The sequence below is a fragment of the Passer montanus genome, unplaced genomic scaffold (genome assembly GCF_014805655.1).
Source record: "Passer montanus isolate IOZ18808 unplaced genomic scaffold, ASM1480565v1 scaffold1, whole genome shotgun sequence".
NCBI classification, from domain to species: Eukaryota; Metazoa; Chordata; class Aves; order Passeriformes; family Passeridae; genus Passer; species Passer montanus.
Genome location: NW_024356504.1, coordinates 20,774,129 through 20,789,641, shown reverse-complemented (window position 1 = coordinate 20,789,641; position 15,513 = coordinate 20,774,129). Strand labels below are relative to the sequence as shown.

General features: G+C 38.1%; 1 protein-coding gene across 3 annotated transcripts in view; it reads left to right on the top strand.

Moving 5' to 3' along the window:
* Nucleotides 1–15,513, top strand: part of DPP10 (dipeptidyl peptidase like 10) — a 434,833-nt gene that overhangs the window by 388,720 nt on the left and 30,600 nt on the right. For all 3 annotated transcript variants that reach the window (XM_039700409.1, XM_039700398.1, XM_039700416.1), the window contains 6 exons: nt 3,320–3,440; nt 6,183–6,337; nt 8,746–8,843; nt 11,963–12,086; nt 14,248–14,286; nt 15,388–15,495. In XM_039700409.1, the coding sequence (XP_039556343.1) occupies nt 3,320–3,440; nt 6,183–6,337; nt 8,746–8,843; nt 11,963–12,086; nt 14,248–14,286; nt 15,388–15,495 (645 nt within the window). The remainder of the gene's footprint in view (nt 1–3,319; nt 3,441–6,182; nt 6,338–8,745; nt 8,844–11,962; nt 12,087–14,247; nt 14,287–15,387; nt 15,496–15,513) is intronic.

Here is a 15,513-nt window from a genome sequence, read left to right as displayed (position 1 = left end):
GAATACTCATGAAAGATGGATAGAAGAGCAGAGGTTAAAAAACATGTAATAATAATTTCCACGTACAGTAGCGTATCCTGGTTCCACTTTGTGCCTTTTTCAATTTACTTTCTTATCATTATACCTGAAAGCATTGAAAGCTTTTTTGGGCACAAAGCTACTGATGTATTCTTGAGATTACCTGTCTGATACACAGTTAGCAACTCCTTTTTTAGCAGTTTGGGAAGATTCAGTAGTTGCAGTCAACATTTTAGCACTTGTGATGCAGTGAATAGACCCAGGTGTACACTAAAAAAAGCCTTTTGCTATTACTTGCTCCCATATACCTGAGTGGAGAGAGACTAGCAAGGGAAATCTTGGTTTATGTGACATTGTTCAAAACACAATATACAAAGTGATGAATTATGTGAAGACCCTTCCTGGCAACTTTGGGCACATGTTTAGTTCTACTTGCTGAAGTTAGGTAAGGCACATGTGTTTGGAAAACTGTGCATTTCTGTCAGGGCAAACAGCAGTCTAGGAGCTTCCTGTGGAAAATGGCACCTCATACAACAAATATTCAAAATTACAGATGAGATTAAATGCCTAACCATAATGGTGAATCTTTCTAAGATGATTTACAGGCATTGGAAATAGATCTTTTGGAATGCTGCAGGCGGTGAGTGCAGAGCTATACTTGCCAGAGCACCAACCACTCATCCATGTGCACGTCCAGTCTAGGAGCTTCCTGTGGAAAATGGCACCTCATACAACAAATATTCAAAATTACAGATGAGATTAAATGCCTAACCGTAATGGTGAATCTTTCTCAGATGATTTACAGGCAGGGGAAATAGATCTTTTGGAATGCTGCAGGCAGTGAGTGCAGAGCCAGAGCATCAACCACTCATCCATATGCACTTATGTGCAGTTTAGTTGTGTTGAGGATCATGAATGGTTGTATTTCAGAAATGTTCTGCAAAGCAACATGAATTCTTCCTTCTTAATGGTAAATTCAAGTATTCAGTGAGCTCAAGTCTTGCTAGGGACATAGCTGCTGTGTGACTTTCAAGCTTTTCAAGAACTTTAAAGTGTTCCAGTACGTATATTCAAGAAAAAAATGGGGGTTTGGAGCAGCTTTCAAAGTTGAAGGAACTTGGGTCAAGGGTGACAAGGAAAGAGGGAAAACTTTGGATGATAGAGTAGATTAAGACTGTGAGGACTGAGAACTGCTTTAGGATGGAGACAAAGCTGTTTTATGGAATGAATGAGGAATAAAGATGACACAGCCACAGTCAGTGGCACAACAGTGAGTATCCTTCAGAGATATTTACTTAACTAGGATCTGTCAAATGGAATTAGCAATGCCTGATAAGTAGTAATAACAGGATTAAAAAACTTCTCAGGGTTAAAATCCTTCTCAGGGTTCAGTCATAAAACAAGTAACTCTTAATCCTGTGTTTTGTCACTGATCATTTGAGATGAAAGTTTTCACTGCAGAGACAAGACAGTGTGGGTATCTTCACGACTGAGAACACTAACAGCCTGAAAAGTGGGAGAGAAGCACAAATCATACTCCTGATCTTCAAAAATTAATTAGATTTTTTTAATTAAAGAAGATTAAATAAAATCATTTGACCAAGTAGGCTTTTTTGGTAACCTCTTGAAAGCTGCTGTTTAAATGAGATTGTCAGCTCTCAGTTGCTTCATAGGAAGCAGTAGTAATTAGAGTGGTTCACTACTTAGTCTACCTGTAATAGAGTCTGATAGCAATAGTTTTAGTTGACATAAATAACAAATACTTGGCTAAATTATTTTATAAGCAGTTAATCATGTCTTGGCTTTGCTTATATTAGTTTTTTCTACATTAGAAATAAAAGTGCATTTTTAGTGTGGAAATACACATTTACAGGAAGTTCTTGATGATGTTATTTCAAAAGCATCCAGCATTTGATACATCCAGCATTCTCTCATGGTTGTTTTCTTTTGCTCTTGATGCTGGGTGATACATCAGCTTCTCAGAAATTCTCTGTACCAATATAAAGCTCAGTACATTTTGGATTATTCAAAGTGGTTCAGCCATTTTTGCTTCAGTTTTGAACTCACTGCTGAGCTTTGAATTCTGGCCATAAAGGACTTTCTTCCAAGTCACCCCCAGTTCCCAGTAATGGTTAAAATCATTACATTGCTCATGGTATGTAAAAACCCTCAGCTTTATATCTTTCTGCAGCAGAAATCATGAAGGGGCTACTGCTAAAAATCATTAGTTTGGGGACTGATAGGGAAATTATTTCAGATGGTAATTTAGAAGCAAAGGGAACAGTAATAATAGTGATAATAAAACTTTGCTCTTTGGTTAGTATTTTCTCACAAGTTGTGTATTATGGAAGGATGAGATAAAGATAAATGACCAAGCTCTTTCAATAGTCTTTGGTGGAAATATATTTACCTCCTGTTACACTCCCTGAGACACTATATATCAGTGTACAGTGCTGAAATGGTGTAACAAAAACTTCTGTGGCTTTTGGCTTCTTTAGTCCTTTCACAGATGCATTTTCTCAGTGTGAATTGAGGTGGTGCATAATCTTGCTGTGGTTTGATTTTGGTGTTAAGCTGTGGAAGTGCTCAGGTGGCCATTGTGATTTATTGCACTTTGTCATGGAACCTGGGCCCAGCCTCACAAAATGAGTGAACTTGATACCCTTTGCAACAAAGTGAGCAGGGAAAGAAGAGAAGACGAGGCTAATGAGTGTCAGTGAAGAAGGAAAAAAGAGAATGAGGAGCCCAGAGTTGAAAAATAAAGAACATTTATGTAGTACACTTGAGGTAGAACATTAGTGTGTCAGTCAGAAGTCATCAGCAAGCTGAGAAAAGTTAACTGCAGACTGCTATTTGTTTTTGCTTATCCAGTGTGTTCTCACACCATGATACAAAGCTGTAACTTGCATTTATGATGTCTGTACTGTGCTGTATGTCCTTGCAGAAGTCTGTCTCATTTCAGTTAGAAAACCAGATGAAAATTTCTTTATTCATTCAACTGTTATAAAACTTGTCTCCTGTATGATTTTGAAGAATGTAATAATATTTTTAACACAAATAGGAATATTTCAGCTGGAAAGACAATTTCAAAGGAAGGATTTGCTTGCCATAAGTATTAAAAGTTTGTTTAGTTTGTCCAATTTCGTAATAAAATGGCATATGAAGAAAATATTGGTGCAAACTCATGCTGAATTATTCTGTAGACTGTTCTGAGCCTGAGGAAATTATGTATTCATTGCTGAACATTCATTTATATCTACCAAAATGTTGGTTTTCTCTCCATCTCTCTTACCTCATCCAGATTTATATATTTGAAAATAACATCTACTATCAGCCTGATGTAAAGAGCAGCTCATTGCGCTTGACATCCTCAGGAAAAGAAGGAATTATTTTTAATGGAATTACAGACTGGTTATATGAAGGTAAGCTGGTCAAATAGATCTCTTTATAAAAACAGAGGCAAGGTCCTTGTACAGACCCAGCAGCACAAATCTGTTCATATAAAATGCTGAGGGTGAGTTTGCTTGTTCCCCTTCTCATTCTCCTGCGAGATTGCCTTGGTATCATTCATTCTTTTTCTTGGCTGCTGGTTTGCATACAGCAGTGTTTTCTGAGAAAGAGGAATTCATTTCAAACCAGAATGTAGCAAATGAACTCTTGGTAGCATGAAAAAGTGAGCAGGGAAAGGGCTCAGTTGGCTGCTTTTAGGGACAACAGTGATGATCCATTTACAGTTACAACATCTCAACAGAAAAGGGCACCCAGATTTGAGTGGGGGATAGCTCAGTCTGTCTTCTGCTGCTGGTACCACAGAATGCCAAAATGCTTTTAACATAATGATAAATTTAAGGGGAAAAAATAAAAGGGGGGGCAGATTATCTAGCTTGGTATAACAGCTTAAAATTTTTACACATTTCAGCTGCTCTTTCTATGGGACTCATGTATTCTATAGATAAATAGCTTGGTGTTCATTTACCTGAGGTATAGAATTTCTTGTGTGAAGAGGTTTTCTTAGGAATGGTGTTAATGCCACACAGCATGGAACTTCACCTTAAAAATGGTCTATCCACACCTCTTGCCATTGCAGTAGTTATGGCCAAACAACCTATAACTTTTTAAAATAGTTTTTTAAAATAGTAATCTGCATCCCTCAGCCTGTATCTGTTACCCACTTCCAAGGTTTCCATAGTGTTTTGAAATCTTTTAGTGTGGCAGCATATTTCAAAACAAAAGAACATTTTTTAAATGGAATATAATTTTACATGCACTTAATAATCTTAGAATCTTACACGACAGCATGCGGATTGAAAAATTCAAGCAGATATAGTTCATCAAAGTTGATGTAGTATATCAGTTTTTGCTAAAACAAACTGAAGTGAATAAGAGTTAATAAGTTAATAAGTTAATAAGAAATTAATAAGAGTCACAGCCAGGAGAAACAAAAGTTGTCTCATTTGGGACTAGAAAGTTTCTGAGGTGTTGTGGGAGATGATCCCAAAGCCTTCCCCTCATGAAGCATGTACTAAACCCTTCTTTTAGTGAAGGAGCCTGCTTTGCTCATTGTTTTCCAGGTTTTAATCCCGAGCAGCATGTTGCATTTCCTGACGTGCAGAGAGCTCGCTGGGTTCCCAGGCTGCAGGCAGGCAGTGAGCACCAGCTCTGAGCTGGTGGGGGTCAGGGTGAGAGGGAATTCTGCCTGCAGGTCCTGGAGAACCCCAGTGTCTGTTGGCACAGGAGCTCCCTGCTCCTTTCCCATTAACCTGCAGCACTGCTCCACTTTCAGCAGTCTTTTAGCAACATCAGAAGCTGAGCAGGCTGAATATTTTCCAGGTGAAGTTGAGAGATTCTCAGTTGAATCAAGTACTCTTTCTCCTTTGACCTCATTTGTTTTCGTTTATCTTTTCATGAGATTCTTATTAGTATTTTACCTTACAAAGCCTTTGGGAATAGCTTTTCTTTGTGTGAATAACCTTGTCTAAATGCAAACAGTAATATTTTAAAGCAAACATAATTGTGGTTTTCTGCTATCTGATATTCATCATTTGTTCTCTGTTCTTCTCCTGTGTAAAAGGTTTTAGTTATCCGGCCAGGGAGAGAAGCATGACCCAGAATATATGACTTTGAATATAGGTCCCAGCCTCATTTCACCTAAACTTGGATAATTCAACCCATTAGCTGCTTCAGAACCCTCAGAATCCAATTAGCAACGTGGAGAGTCTCTATTGACAGTTTAAGTCCTTTTGTTAGGTAGGTCCTCAAATTAGGTATGCAGTCAGGCCTTTTCCCTCAGTATGCTATTCTCAATTAGTTTTCCAGCCAAATTCTTCAGATTTAAATACAAAATCCTTACTAAGCAGGCCAATACATCAAATACATAATGAAAATTCAAGTGTTTTCACAAGTGGAAGCAGAAGACTTGTACAGGGAGAATTCAGAATTGCTCAGGAGCTGCTGGGATTCCAGGAGTTTGGGTTCTCTGCCTGTCCTGTGGTTGCTTCTGGTTCTTTTGACTGTGATATACACTGACAATAAATGTAAGAAAATATTGAGTGACATTCTTGGAGAACTGGGTTCATTTGGAAAGCAAATAACATTTGGATTAAAAAAGAAATTTGGTTCAGATTTTCAGAAAGTTTCACTCCAGAAAAACTGAACTTCCCAAGAATGAAAGCTTTCCACTAGACTGAGACAAGAAAATCATAATATTGCACTCCAAAAAATGATCACATAGATATGACTGTGTGAAGATCTGCATGCTATCAGGTGCCATAACTCAGAGAAATCAGATATACTGAAGTTCTGTATTAAGAAGAGAAAAAAAAATGGCAATCATAAAAAATGCCCCAAACCCCCAAATTATTTTAAATTATTTAAAACTTAACTAAACAAACATATTGGAATAGACTAGAACTAAGCATATGTCAGTAACAATAATCTTTCACATTTAGATGATTTATTGATGTTAGTGGAAGTATGCATTTGAGGAAAATGCTCCTTCGGTGTTCCTTGTTGTCCAACCATTCAACCCAGGATGATGTGAAATTACTGAAATTACAGCAGACACATTTCAGGTTGGCACAGGGACAATAACTTGGTGCCAGCTGAACAAGCTGGACACTGAGTGTGAGTTTTTTCATGGATCCTAAGGAAATCGTGTTTTGCAGAGGAACTTCTCCACTCCCACATTGCCCACTGGTGGTCTCCAGACGGGGAGAGACTGGCCTTCCTGACCATCAATGACTCTCTGGTGCCCAACATGGTTCTTCCCAGGTTCACGGGAGGTCTGTATCCAAAGGGAAAGCAGTATCCATATCCTAAGGTAAGATGAGTGGCAATGCACGCCACACCTCCTCTTCTGTGGTCACTGATAATATTCAGCCATGTGGAAAGAGTGTTTCCAGACAGTAGCAGAGGCTGGGTTTGTTCATGATGCTTTTCAGGAAATAATAATTTTTTTTTTTTTCAATTTATTTTTCCTGAAAAGAAACTATCAGATGAGGGGACAGCAGAGAAACTAAATTTCATCACTGATATTTGGTTTGGTAAAATCAATCCAGCACCTCATAGTGAAGGGTAAAGCATTTGAAGGACTGTGTAGGCAAAAAGATCTAGCCCCAGCTGCTCTGGAGTCACTCTGTGTGCAGAGCTCAGAGCAAGTTCCTTCACAGATGCAGTGATCTCAGTAGATTGTGCTGTTATTAATAAATGTGACAGACTGGCATTGGATAAGATAAGCCACAGTAACATATCTTCATGGCTATCAAAAAGAGAAAAAAATTAGAACTGTCAGTGTTTTAGAAGATTTAGAGAAGGTTTTTTAGGTTTGATTTGGAAAGTGAAAGAACAGCCAGGGGTAATGCCTGAAATCACTTCTCATTTTCTGGGGATTTTCTGGTGAGGTGCCTCCAGATCTGCTGTTTTGATCTTCCAGCTGAACAGTTTATCCAGACCTTGCACAGTTTCAAAGTGTCTGGGTTCCTTTCTGACAGGTCCACCTATATGGTACTCCTCTGGCATTTCAGGCGAAGTTTGTTGAGAGCTTTAGAAAATATTCCTGTTACCTTGCTATTCCTGCTGCTGTTAACCTTTATTCTTGGTGGCTAAACAGTTAGACTGTACCAGGTACTATGAAACAATAACATACATTACATAAATAGAATATATTTGTGCTACGAAATAATACTCTGAAATAATGAAACAACAATAATTTTAGGTAGTTTATATTACTTGCATTGGCAAAACTGCTTGAGTGACAGAGCAAAGAATAAAATAAGAAATATTTTTAAGTCAGCTTTGTAAATGAGCAAGCAGTAATATTGTTTCATTAGCTATTCAGAATAAAAGTGATGCACAATACTACTTCAGTAATCTCATTAATGAAGAAACATTATCTTTATTTAATGTCTCCATTTAATACAAATTTAGCTCCTTGTTAAACATCATTAATTGATAATGAAGCTGGTGGTGTAGCAACAGAGATTACAAAAAAGATTTGGCCTTTATTATAGAATGCAACCATCAGAGAAAATTATGACTAGGATTAAAAAATAAAATGAAACACACATATTTTTGTGAGCACTGGAACATGCTTATCTGTGTATGCAAGTCAAACACACAGACTATTCTTAAAAAAAAAAAAGTTTTTAAAACTTTCTTTTTCCTAGCTGTATAAAAAACACACAAATGCCACTTCCTTGTCCTCCATACCACTCAGAAATAAGTGGATACAGCATTTGGATTTCATTTTGAGATAAGTCAAATTTCTAACAGGAATTTGGGGGTGTATTTCAGCCTGTGAAGAGCCAAATATACAACTTTGTCACATACAATAGTAAATCTGCAGGATCAGTGATTTTTATCTTTTCCTTCCAGTATTAAACAGGGCAGAGTCCCACTGAGGAACACACTCCATGTTTTATATCCCAAGGGTGTTATGTAGTGTAATTCCTGTGACATGAAAGTGAAACTTGGGGATGGCATGTCTAGGACAGTAGCCCCTCCTCGCAGCCCTTGGGAGCCTCTCTTCCTATTTCCATTGCTTCCTCTTCATCTCAGGAGCATCCCTTAGCAAGAAGCCATGTTACAGGAGAAGGATGATTCCCACCTCCCTGTAGATCCTTACGATTTATCAGACTCTTCCCAGTGGGTATCTGTCAAACTGCCATGTTATTCCCCTTTAGCCACATGAAGCAGTTTTTTTCCCTTGGAGCTGGCCTGCCAAAGCAGCTGGCTCCTGGTACAGGCCAGAAATTGAGATTTTTCAGCTCAGCAAACTAGGGGAGGAAGACTGAGGGAAAATGGTAAAGAAAAAGAGATGTGGGAAAGGAAGAATGCTCTCCAAGACTGAGGTAGTGCAGCTTTTCAGAAGAGGGAACAACAGCATCTGAAAAAGGCTTAGCTGGAGGCTGGATTTACCTGCAGATTTAGGGACTGACTGTGTTTTGGTAGCTGACTTCACTGAACTGGGAAAAGCCACTTCTAGTGCTGGTCACATGCTCAGGAAGGTGTTCCATCAGTAAACAGTGTGAGAGAATCACTCAATCCTTCATATCTTCATCTGTGTGATTCATATGCCTATGAAATTAATTTCTCAGATTTAAGATACTTGAGCTTTAATAACTTTTCATTATTATAAAATACTGAATTGTGTTAACAACTGAGTCTGCTTAGCTGTCACTGATTTACTGCCTCTAAAACTCCTATTTTTTTTTTTTTTCTTTTCCAAAGGCAGGTCAAACAAACCCCACAGTAAAGCTGTTTGTAGTTAATCTGTATGGACCAGCACACACCCTGGAACTGATGCCACCTGACATCTTTAAGTTAAGGTATATAATTTCATGGTGAAATGTTTTATGATAATTGTTCCCAAAACAATCAGGATGTTAACAGTGGCCACTTATTCCCAACTGTTGCAACCAATCTCAGGCTGATGTAGCTCTCTTCTACATAAATTGAGATACTCTAATTTATTGCAGGAATAGTTTAATAGTGAATTATGCCTTGCAATTATTAGTGTCAACTGGAATGCTTACTGATTGTGTTAGTAAGAGAAATTATTTTGAATGAGTTGAGTATTTTGAAGTATTTTCTTTCTATTGATGGGCCACTACTGAAAAACGTAATAAAATCTGCTGCTGCTTGCTAACACTTCGTTAATTTAAACAGTGCTGCAAGATCTGAAAGAGTTTTTTTTGCCATCAAGATCAGCATCTTTACACTCCTTAATGGCATTAAAGTTGAACTTTGTGTCAGAAGGCACAAAGAAATTAAGCAAGAAAGCAATGTGTAAGAAAAGATCCCCAAGATAAAGATAATCTTGAAAATGTTGTTCAGTAGTTTTTGTTTCACTTCAGGGTTTTCAGATTCATTCTGCCTCCTCAGCAGATGGAAAGTAATAGTAGACTCAAATACTAATGATAGTATCTTAAAACTTTGTCTTCTTGAAGTGGAGCCAAATCACTTGCCAGTTCTTGATAAAGATACTGTTGTTGTTCAATTGATGAAAATTCTGGCTTGCTGCTGCATGAGAAGACTGAGAAAATCTATTTAAACGTGGGGGGGAAAAAAGTTAGTTTCTTCTTCATTTTAACTATTAAGGTATAATTTCCATGCTATAAAACTTAGAAAGATTGTATAATTGTTAGCCAGTTTTACTGTAAATTGTGAATTTGAGTCGGGATTTCAGTAACAGTCTTCTCTCTGCTCATCAACCCATATATGTCCATACATCAATATATATAGAGGTATGAAAAATGTGCTTTAAAATGGCTTTCTATAGTGAAAATCTTTGAAGTTTGTAATTATTAGAATTTTTTTTCCCTAAAGTGTTAGCTTTTTTAGTAAAGTAGCAGCTACCTTTAGAAGTCACTTCATTTCAGTGTTTCTAACCCTTTCATTATGGAGTTATTAGTAAATAAGTCATGGGAGTCTTTCAGAATGAAATTGAATGGTTCATTATCACATATAGTTTTAAGGATCTTTCAGGGCAGAAACATTTTTAGAAATAGTTATAGGTTACTTATTAAACTATTTCTAGAAATAGTTATACAGATCATAACTATCAGCTGTTATGGAGAGATTCACTCTTGCACAGAGAAACCACAGAAATGGGAAGGGAGGGGGAAGGGGAAGGGGAAAGAGGTTGTGTTAGTTAACGACAAAAGGTAGCATTGAGATTCTCAACTTGTCCCAAATTGTGCCTGGTGTAGGACCTTTGAAGACATAAAACTGTTTCCCTGATTTTTAGGGCATCTGGGAACTTGATGTAAGATTGAATAAATTCAATGAATAAATTCAATGAAAAATTCATTTTCTTCTTTTAGGGATCCTGTAAAGGTGCTTGGTAATATTTTCCAAGTCCTGTTCAAGCTATTCTGATATAAAGATAGGAATAACACTTGTAAATTTTACTCCTGAAAGTTTCATTCTGTAGAAAAATTTTCCACCTACTGTGCACTGTTAATGTCACAAAACTACTGACAGTCTTCCTTCAGATATGTGGTTATATTTCATGCAATTACTGTTTCCCCCTTGGTGCTTCCATTTCGTGTGTACAGTTATGTTTTCTTCAGTGAAAAACATCTTTAATATTTTGCTTCAGTCCTTTGTCCAGAATGCAATTAGTTTTTCCTCTTGGAATTGGGGTTGTGAGGAAACTGGGCATGTGTACGATAGAGCCTGAGGAGCCTGGGGACACAAACTGATTGCTCTCCTGCTTCTGTCACCTGGTGTCATGGTAGATCTTGTTTTACTTGTGCATATGTTTTTTCCCCTCAGTAAGATTAAACATCTGAATATTACACTCAGAACACACTTGAAGTCCCCATTTCTATTTATCATTCTGGTATCCAGATGTGAAAATACCCATTTTACTAGAAGTCAGATATGAAAGCCAAAGGAATCTGCCTGCTGGGTGGCTCAGGTGTGTTCTGCAAGCACAGCACCAGGCTGGGTGGAGCTGCAGTGCACTCCTGTCTCCTGCCTCTCTGTGCAGCTTTGCTGCTGGTGCTGCTCAGCACCTCTGATCTAGCAAGGAGCCTTTTGAATGTATAATCAAAAGCCTGTTGTCAAAGAGTAATGAGATCTCTATCAGTCATAGATTAAAAGCCTAATAATATTCAAGCTAAGCCTCATGATTTAACGGGGGTCTGAGTTTTTTCCAGACAAGCTGACTCTACTGCACATAACTCAGCTGGACTGTGAGAGCTGCCAGCAGGGGAGAAGGGAAGGAAGGAGCTGGGCTGGGGTGACAGAGTGCAACAGGTCTTCTCTTAACATCCCCAGCCTTACAGCCCAGCAGGATCTTGGGAGGAGGGAGGCAAATCCTCCATAGCACCAGCCCAAGGGAAGCCTCATGTGCTCAGCCAGGGCTCTCTTGATGGACACACAGTTTGGCTGATATTATGAGCTGTTTGTTAAAACAGAAACAGGAACGCATTGATAGTGAGAGGGACCTCCCTTTTATCCAAAAGTCTTGTTATGAAATACTTGTTATTTTATAATTTTGAAGTGGGCTCTAGCTGAACTCTAATATTATATAACTTTTTTTTCCCTTTGGCAGTAGGACTGGATTATTGTGCAAAAATGTGTGTTATCTGAAGTTATTTGTTGTAGGAAAATACTGACTTCTGTTGGAATTCAGTGCTCGTTTCCAAAAGTACACAGTTCATGTGTATTTGCAGGCATATGTCTCACAGTTGGTAAAGTTTGTGTATATATGCAAAGGTTTCCCAGGGGAACATCACACTGAAGGACTGAACCATCCCACTTGCAGGAACACAGATGCTGAACATTTGAGGTTATTTTCTCCATCCTTTGGTACAGGCACTATCATGCAGTACAAATTCAGCATTTAAATGAACTGTATATATGTTTGGGGTTTTTTTAAAAGTCTAATCTGAAATATCAATGATCTGAACATTGTGTTTTCAAATGTTTTGCTTAGGGAATATTATATCACCATGGTGAAATGGATAAGCAACACCAAGGCTGTGGTGAGATGGTTAAACAGAGCCCAGAATATTTCCATCCTTACAGTTTGTGAAACCACAACTGGAGCTTGTACCAAGGTAAGTTGTTTGGTTTTTGTGTTGTTTTTTCTTCCCCCCTCAGGTCTCTTTTCAAGGTTTCTTCTGGATTTTGTTTTTATATTCAGAAAAAGATATTTGGAAATCAGTTTGCAGATGCAGTAGTTGCAAGCTGAATATAATTAGTCAACAGGGAGGAAATGGATGTGAGAAAATTCCAAATGTGGTGAAATGAGTTCATGCAGTTAGCAACTTTGAGTGACATTTTCAGAATTACTAAGCTTTGTTCATTCATTAGCCTCATTGGAAGCTGCAGTTGCTGAACATCGTGTACTTGGGATATTGCTAGAGCAGTGACAAGCTTGTCCTCTGACAGATATTTTCAGCTGACTGGTTTCTCCTCTCTCCCCCTGCAGAGATTCATTTTAGATCTTTCTGTCTCTCACAGCTTTCATACACTTAAGGAAAAAGTGTAAAATTCTTATAACTCCTTCAAATTTGATCACAGAATTAAATAACTTTAGAAAAGAAATTTGAAAGGCAACAGAGATATTTCATTTTTGAATGTAAGCCAAACTGAAATACATTTTTCTCTTTGAATCCAGACACATTCCACCCCTGGACCCAGACTTTGACTTCTGACACTCCTGCATTACATCTCCCCAGTTTCACAGTCAATCTTGCATCTTGAATGCATTTGGCTGCTTTCCCATTCTGAGTCACAATCTCTTCCCAGAACCAGCTAAAAGTATAAATATTTTCTGTACATGCTGATATCAGTACCAACAGATGCTCCAAAGCAGAGGGTATAATTTGGCAGTTTAAATGGTTATGAGTGATTAATGTTGGCCTCTGAGTCAAAAGGCTCCCATCAGTGTCTGCTACTGAAGTCATTCATATTGAAGTGTCAGAGATTATTTCCAAGCTCGTCTTCTTCTTTTGCTGCCTACTACAGGGTGTTTTTCCTCACTCAGAAACTATGAATTCATCCCCAAAGTATGGATTAATTTGTGACCATGAAGATTTGGTTCCTGTGAGCCTTTTTTCTTTTTATTAAGAAAGCTGGTCCTGATCCACTGCAGCTGCTTCTGAGAGGGAAACCTTTATGTGCTCCAAGGTCAATTGGACTTGCTGGAAGTAGGTACCCAGGGAGCTGTAATCCAGGACTTAATGTAAGAGAGACAGACTGAGAAGTCCCACTCCAGAATACTTACAGTGCAGCAAAGGACATTTTTAGGGGGGCTGAGGAAGGAGAGTGATGCACTCTCGCTGTTGTGAGCACAGCCCAGGACTGCCTCCTCCTGGGGGTTCCTACCCTGCAGCCTCTGGGATAAGGTGATGTTCTTGAAATCATTAATGGATGAGGAAAGGACAAACATGTGAGAATTTAACATTGTATCAAATGGTATCAAAACACCGTTTGATTTCAGCTGTAAACCTTTTTTTTCTCTCTAGGATGTTGCACACGTCCTCAGTTTCAAAAGGGAATGTATAACACCAACTGCTGCAATAGATACAGATATTCATTTTTCAGGCAATACATGTACAGATTCTTCTATAGCTAATAAACTTTCATTACTTCACTGTGACTGACAATTTGCAGCAGTTGATGTGTATTATATATTTTTTCCAAGAATATGTGCATGATATTTGGTTGTTTTGTTGTGGTTTGCTTGGTTTTTTTTTTCAAATGACATGATGTGAAATATGAGTATGAACAATAGAACTCAATAATTTGGTTTTGGTTTTTTTTCTCATCACTAATGCCACACTACAACTTATTAAAGCAAAGGATTGTGGTTTGAAAAGGTCTCACAATTTGAGCTTGATTCTGGCTGTTTGCCCAGTGTTGATGAAGGACCTAAAATATCCGGTTGTCAGATGATGCCTAGAGGAAAAAAACAAGTAGAGCTGCCTATGCAAAGCATCTTGATAGCTAATCAGAAAGGACTGAAATGGCATTCTTAGTTGCCCTGTGGTGTTCTACCAAAAACTCTGAATAAAGCAGCTGACTTTGTAATTAAATTATCGTTTGTTTCAATGCAAGTGCCAGCAAAGAGATGAGGAGATTGTAACACAATAAAAAAAAAACCAAAAACAAACAAACATTACATAGCTAGAGACCTTTTACTGCATGTGGGAAATATTTTTATCTATAGCTATTCCACAAAAGCAATTTTTTCCTATTTTTTTTTAATTTTAGAAATATGAAATGCAGTCAGATCTGTGGCTTCCTAAACAGGTAGAGTATAAATGCTATTTCTTGGTGCATAGAGCATAATTCCTTCATTGTCGTTTTTATTTAACTGTATGTTATTTTATAAGCTAGTAAAATCCTGAGACACCTGTGAGGGTTTTGGAGGCAATATTCCCTTCAGTTTCTGGTCTGTCTGGATTCAGTTGAGTAAGCATTTAGATGAACAGCTGATTAACTACCCAAGTCTGGATGGTGGAAGACAGACCAGATGAATCTCATTCCAGGCATGTCCTACTTACTGTGATTTGTTTCTGATTTAAAAATGATCTCACCAAATTAAAGCAGAATGAGTTCAAAGATTAGAGGTCATATGGGCTATAATTGGAATGAGAAAGTAAAATATTTCTAAATTCATACCCAGAACAATATGTTTAACTAATATGTCAGCCAATTATTCCACTTTCATAGCTTCAGAAGAACTGTCCAATAACTGGATGAAACACATTTCATTTAAACTACATTTCAGGCTTCATTTTGCAATGTGCAAATGAGAAATCATTTTAACAAAAAAAACTCCTATGCTTTTATAGCAAGCCATTTCCTTTAATATTTCTGTGCAAAGCTAGACATGGAGAGATGGTATCACATCAGGCTACAGTTTGTGGTAAAGGCCTGATTCAGAATACCACTTCAGTGTGCTTCTTTTTTCCATATAACTTTATCAAAATCAGTGGGTGTTAAACATTTGCTCAGTGAGTCCAAACCATTGAAACTTTTGTTCTCCTCCTCAGCAGTAGGAGTTATCTCTGTCATTATTTGTATGTCTGTAAAGGACACTGTCCTGGAAAGTCCCCCTGCATTAGGATTGAGAGTACCAGAGGTAATTAGCAGAGATTATTGTGAGGGAGAGTTCTGCAAGGGCTGTAACCCACCCTTTAGGACAGGATTGCACATGGCATGAACTATATCCAGCTTTAGCCACCACGTTTTTGTTAAACTTAACAGAACATACTTAAAACCTAAGAAGGTTTTCTCCAACTGACTTCTGAGCTCAGCAAAACCAAGGAGACAAAAAAATTGAGGCTGATCTTTTGTTAAGAAGTGTGATGAGAGGTGTGCCAGACTAACACAATGCCACACTTACAGAACGAGGAGCCCGTTTTCTCCAAGGATGGCAGCAAGTTCTTCATGACTGTGCCAGTGAAGCAGGGTGGCCGTGGCGAGTTCCACCACATAGCCATGTTCGTTGTGCAGGTAAGGCTCTGCTCAGGC